This window comes from Salvia hispanica, chromosome 3, assembly GCF_023119035.1.
Source record: "Salvia hispanica cultivar TCC Black 2014 chromosome 3, UniMelb_Shisp_WGS_1.0, whole genome shotgun sequence".
NCBI lineage: Eukaryota > Viridiplantae > Streptophyta > Magnoliopsida > Lamiales > Lamiaceae > Salvia > Salvia hispanica.
Genome location: NC_062967.1, coordinates 37,423,583 through 37,428,046, shown reverse-complemented (window position 1 = coordinate 37,428,046; position 4,464 = coordinate 37,423,583). Strand labels below are relative to the sequence as shown.

General features: G+C 34.3%; 1 protein-coding gene across 1 annotated transcript; it reads right to left on the bottom strand.

The window, feature by feature from the left end:
• Nucleotides 1–1,585: 1,585 nt before the first annotated feature.
• On the bottom strand, nt 1,586–3,816 carry LOC125212763 (heavy metal-associated isoprenylated plant protein 37-like). Its single transcript, XM_048113009.1, has 3 exons — nt 3,544–3,816; nt 3,373–3,448; nt 1,586–2,611 (listed from the first exon to the last, which is right to left on the bottom strand). Exons 1-3 carry the CDS (start codon nt 3,703–3,705, stop codon nt 1,800–1,802), a joined length of 1,050 nt encoding a protein of 349 aa, XP_047968966.1. The 5' UTR covers nt 3,706–3,816; the 3' UTR covers nt 1,586–1,799.
• Nucleotides 3,817–4,464: the final 648 nt, after the last annotated feature.

The following is a 4,464-nucleotide window of genomic DNA, read 5'->3' as shown; positions in this document are numbered from 1 at the left end:
AAATGGTTTCCACATCTTTTAATTATCTATGAATTTATGGAATTTTGACAAATCAAATCCAGACAAATTTGGCTCATGATTTCCAAGGATCAAAAAGGTCCCTTGTAATTGACAATGCAACTTTTGACTATATTGGGATAACATAATTTTTTGAATAATGGAAAAAGAATACTCAATTTTGATTAATATTAATTGGATATTAAAATTGCAGTATTGACGTTTTAAATCCGCTTCAAGTCTCCGTGCCAAACTATATTCTCTCCATCCATAATTATTACTATTTGCCACAATTTTCTTTTTTAAATATCCATAATTTATTTATCGCATTAATATATATCTAAGCTTTTAAATTTTAAACTCGATTAGATTTAGAATCCTTATTTCATTTACAACATATCATACTAATTAAGACAATCAAATTAATAAAGTTCGTGGCAGTCTAAAGGTGACAAAAATATTGTAAATGGAGGGACTTGAACTTGAACGATATAGGGGGAATAGGTTAGGTTAGGGACACGAGGCACGCCGATGCATAGGTTGCTCAAGATCGACTTGATTCTAAATTGAGTTTGAAGTTAAATATCTGCATAACCATTGAGCCTGAACTTAGTTGTTGAAATTAGTATAAGGTCTATTCGGTATACGTAATTAAAATTGAATTGGGCTTAGATATTTACACAATTGATACGAAATTAAATCAGATATTGTGGCTGTGTTGTGTTTGTATACAACGGGTGTGTATTGTGTATAGTGTGTGTGTGTGTGTGTGTGTCATTACTGTGTGTATAGTGTATATGCGCTATATTTATGTAACGTGTGAAGGTGTCCAATTCTATAATTATTTGGAATTCTAATTATACACTTTTGACATAGAATTTAAATTGAAGAATTAGAATTATAATTCAATGTCAAATTCAAATATTTTGTATGTACAAAATATCTGAATTGAAATTATATGCTCCAATTCCAATATCATAGCCTCAGTTCCATGAAACACTGCCTATATATGTGTGTGTGTGTGTGTGTTTTTAAGGAATTGAAAATAAATTTATAGTACTACGGAATAATTGAGTGTGACATGAAAGTATTATGAACAGAAATAAAATAAAAAAGAAATACTAAGTATGTATCTATAAATATTAGATAAGCTTTTGCCGGTACATTTCCAAGCAATGGAACCATATATTGGGTTGAGACCTCATATATGGATTCTTGAAGATGGCCTTGACGCCAAGCCCAACAAACCCCAAAATACAACTAAAAAGCCCATCAAATATGACAACTCTTATCCATTTCCACACCTTGCAATTTGCAAAGCCCAAATACATCTAAAATTGGTTATTACTAGGGCCAAATAATTTGATGATATAATTAGGTGTGACCTTTAATTTTTTTTGGTTCAAGAACATGACAACACTAGGAAACCAAGTAACTATCCATTTGTTGATTTTTAGACATCTTAACAAAGATCTAAAGCAACAAAAGTCTGGAGTTGAACCTCCAATCTATATTAAGGACGGACAAGTCTATGCAACTCTACAACACTCATCGATTACTCCTAAACACGACACAAGATGTTACAAAATCAGGTAATAATAAATTCTTCTTTTAGCAACTATCATCTCCATCATAACATCGAAACCCAAATAGTCCAACAAAACTCAAAATCAAAACATACTAGAAAATCAAGAAATAGTCCACACTACAACAAACATATAAATAAACTCAAATTAAAAAAAAAAAAAAAAAAAAAAAAAAAAAAAAAAAAAAAAAAAACTAAATCCAACAATGATTCAAAACTACATAACCCTACAACCCCCTTCACTCCCATCACCAAACACACGATCACCACCACCACCACCATAATCACCGCCGACGTACGCCTCCGGCCCATAGTTATAGTAATAACTGGTGCTCGGAGGCACAAACGCGCTCTGATTGTACAACATCTGTTGCTGCTGGTGCTGGTGCTGGAAACCCCCATACCGGCCTTGCAAGTTCACAAACCCCGAGGCCGGTACATGGTACGCATACTCCCCTCCTGGCACGGCCGAATAATTAAAATTACTCGGCCGCTGGGCCCCGTACATTCCATTATTCCCACTCCCATTTCCATGAAAACCCGCGAAATTCATCATCGCACTCAACTCATTCCCAGACATGTTCGTGTTCGTGTTTGTGCTCATGTTAGTAGTCTGATTCCCCTTCTTACCATTACTAGCACCACCGGCAACAGCGTTGTTCATTTTCCTAGCACCGGAATCGGCGGCATTGCTGCGCTTGACCGCGGCAGCGTCCGCCTGCTGCTTGAGGAGGGAGAGGTGGTTGATCTTGTCTCTGATCAGCTGCATCTCGTCTTCCTCCTGCTGCTGTTGATCATCGTTGTTGTTGTGTTTGTTTTTGGGGACGTGCGGTTTCTTTGATTTGGGGGTGTTGTTGTCTTCTTTGGTGGGAGCGGTTTTGCTCTGTTTCTGGTTTTGGTTGGATTTTGGGGAGCAGAGCTCGGCGTGTTTGCCAGCTTTCACCAGTTTCTTCACCAGAGTTGCCGAATCGACGTTGCCGGAAACAGTCACCTTCTGTTGCTCTGCATCTATCTTTACTTGGTACACACCTGAAATGGGACATATTGTTTCATTGTTTCGTGTCTGAATTTATTAATGTAACGCGTAACTAAAATGTATTAAGTAGTCGAATGTTTGCCCATATAGCATTTTTTCGTTGTATATCATACATAATCTCCCCCAAATCCGAAATTATGGACAATTGAAAAAAATGTTAAAATTTTGATATAGTACAATTTTTAAAAAGGGGGTGTGTGTGATTTTGCTATTGTGATAGAGGGAAAAAGAGGTGTGTGAGGTGAATAAGTGACCAATTAAGAATATTTTCTTGTCTTTTAAAACTCTATCTTTGGGTATTTTGAAAAAAAAATTGCTCAAAACGAACTAAGCGTAATTAAATGACGGACTTTTTTGCTATTAATACAATTGAGAAAATTGTCAAAATAATGATATAATCAACATTTGTAAAAGTTGCGGAATTGACCAAGAAATTGTAAAGGCGGTTTTATCATACTACGAAATAACGAAATTCACGAGTAGTTTATGGATTTGCAACCAATTAACTCTTGTTTAGGTTAATTGCACTATTTAGCAAAATGAATGCAATAGGGGATTTTTTAAAATTTACTTGAAGTAGGCAGATATTTTATTCATAAAAAAATGTAAGGAAATAAGACATGTGACTACAAACAACAACGAACGTTAAAACATGAAAGACAATTTAGGGAGAATTGGGAGAAAATGATGTAACTAAGCACAACATTTTTAACTCTAAAAAAAAAAAAAATGAGATGAGAAAAAGAGCAAAAACCTTCAATTCTCTGAAGAATTTTCTTCACTTTCTGCTGACATCCTTCACAGTGTATGTTCACTCTAAGCACACATGTCTGTAATATTAAAAAAAAAAAAAAAGGCACAAAGCTTTAACACTAAAATAAGTTGCTTTTTGAAAAGTTGAATGTTAGTATTACAAAGAAATTACCTGGATTTTGAGGAGATTAAAGTCTTCATCTTTAGTCATTTTCTTGAGAGAAAGAAGGAGACAAAGAGTGGAAGAAATGTAGGAAAAGTATGTTTGCAGGAGAAGAAGAGTGAAAGAGAGATAAGGGTTGGAATAAAAGCTATAACTACTGCTAGAGCACATTGAATAGGTCAAGTCAAGAAATTTTTTGGCTCTTTTTTTACACTTCTACCTAAACAAAAGAACCTCAACCACATGGGATGCTATTTAATATTGTTTGTGGGCTAAATTGCAAATGCACAAAACTATGCAACACAAATACACAATGCAAGAGATGGGTGGGAAGTTGGATGTATGAAGTGTTGAAAGTAAAGTTATTATAGAGTTAAAAAATGGTGGAAGATTTGGGTCAATGAGAGAGTAATGGCTCAAGAGTTTGAGAAATTAGTAAGTGGGAATGCTGAGTGTGCAGCCACTATTGTGGCGGGGCGACGAGACGGGGCAGTCTTGTAGGGTATCGGATGGGGGCGGCCGATGGGGCGATTTGATTGAATTTATATTTTCGCTTCAAGTAATTTTAGGGATTTAAATTAATCAGAATTTGTAAATTTTTATAAAATCAAATTAATTTTGATCAATACATACTTTTTTAGTTGAGAAGTTTTAGATTTAAATTATGACTTTATTTTTTATTTTAATTAAGTAAATTTTGAACTTTTTTAGCATTTATTTCGATTTACAAATATCAAAACTAGTATGAAAACTGAAGATAGATGAAATATAATGAATAAAAAAGTAGAGACGTGGCTCAAATTATGAGATTGGTTTATTTGTAAAGGTCTTGTTCTAATGCTTATAACACCCTAATCCAAAATTAAGATTAAATCTCCACCCTTGGATTTTAAAATGAGTGGGTGAGATTAAAGCTCACAAATCTCAATA

What these genes read in the sequence shown, in the direction of transcription:
- LOC125212763 (XM_048113009.1), bottom strand. Translation starts at nt 3,705, where the DNA reads ATGTGCTCTAGCAGTAGTTATAGCTTTTATTCCAACCCTTATCTCTCT. An exon ending in TTAATCTCCTCAAAATCCAG is followed by an intron (nt 3,449 to 3,543) that starts GTAATTTCTTTG and finishes TTAATATTACAG; the next exon opens with ACATGTGTGCTTAGAGTGAA. An exon ending in AATTCTTCAGAGAATTGAAG is followed by an intron (nt 2,612 to 3,372) that starts GTTTTTGCTCTT and finishes GTCCCATTTCAG; the next exon opens with GTGTGTACCAAGTAAAGATA.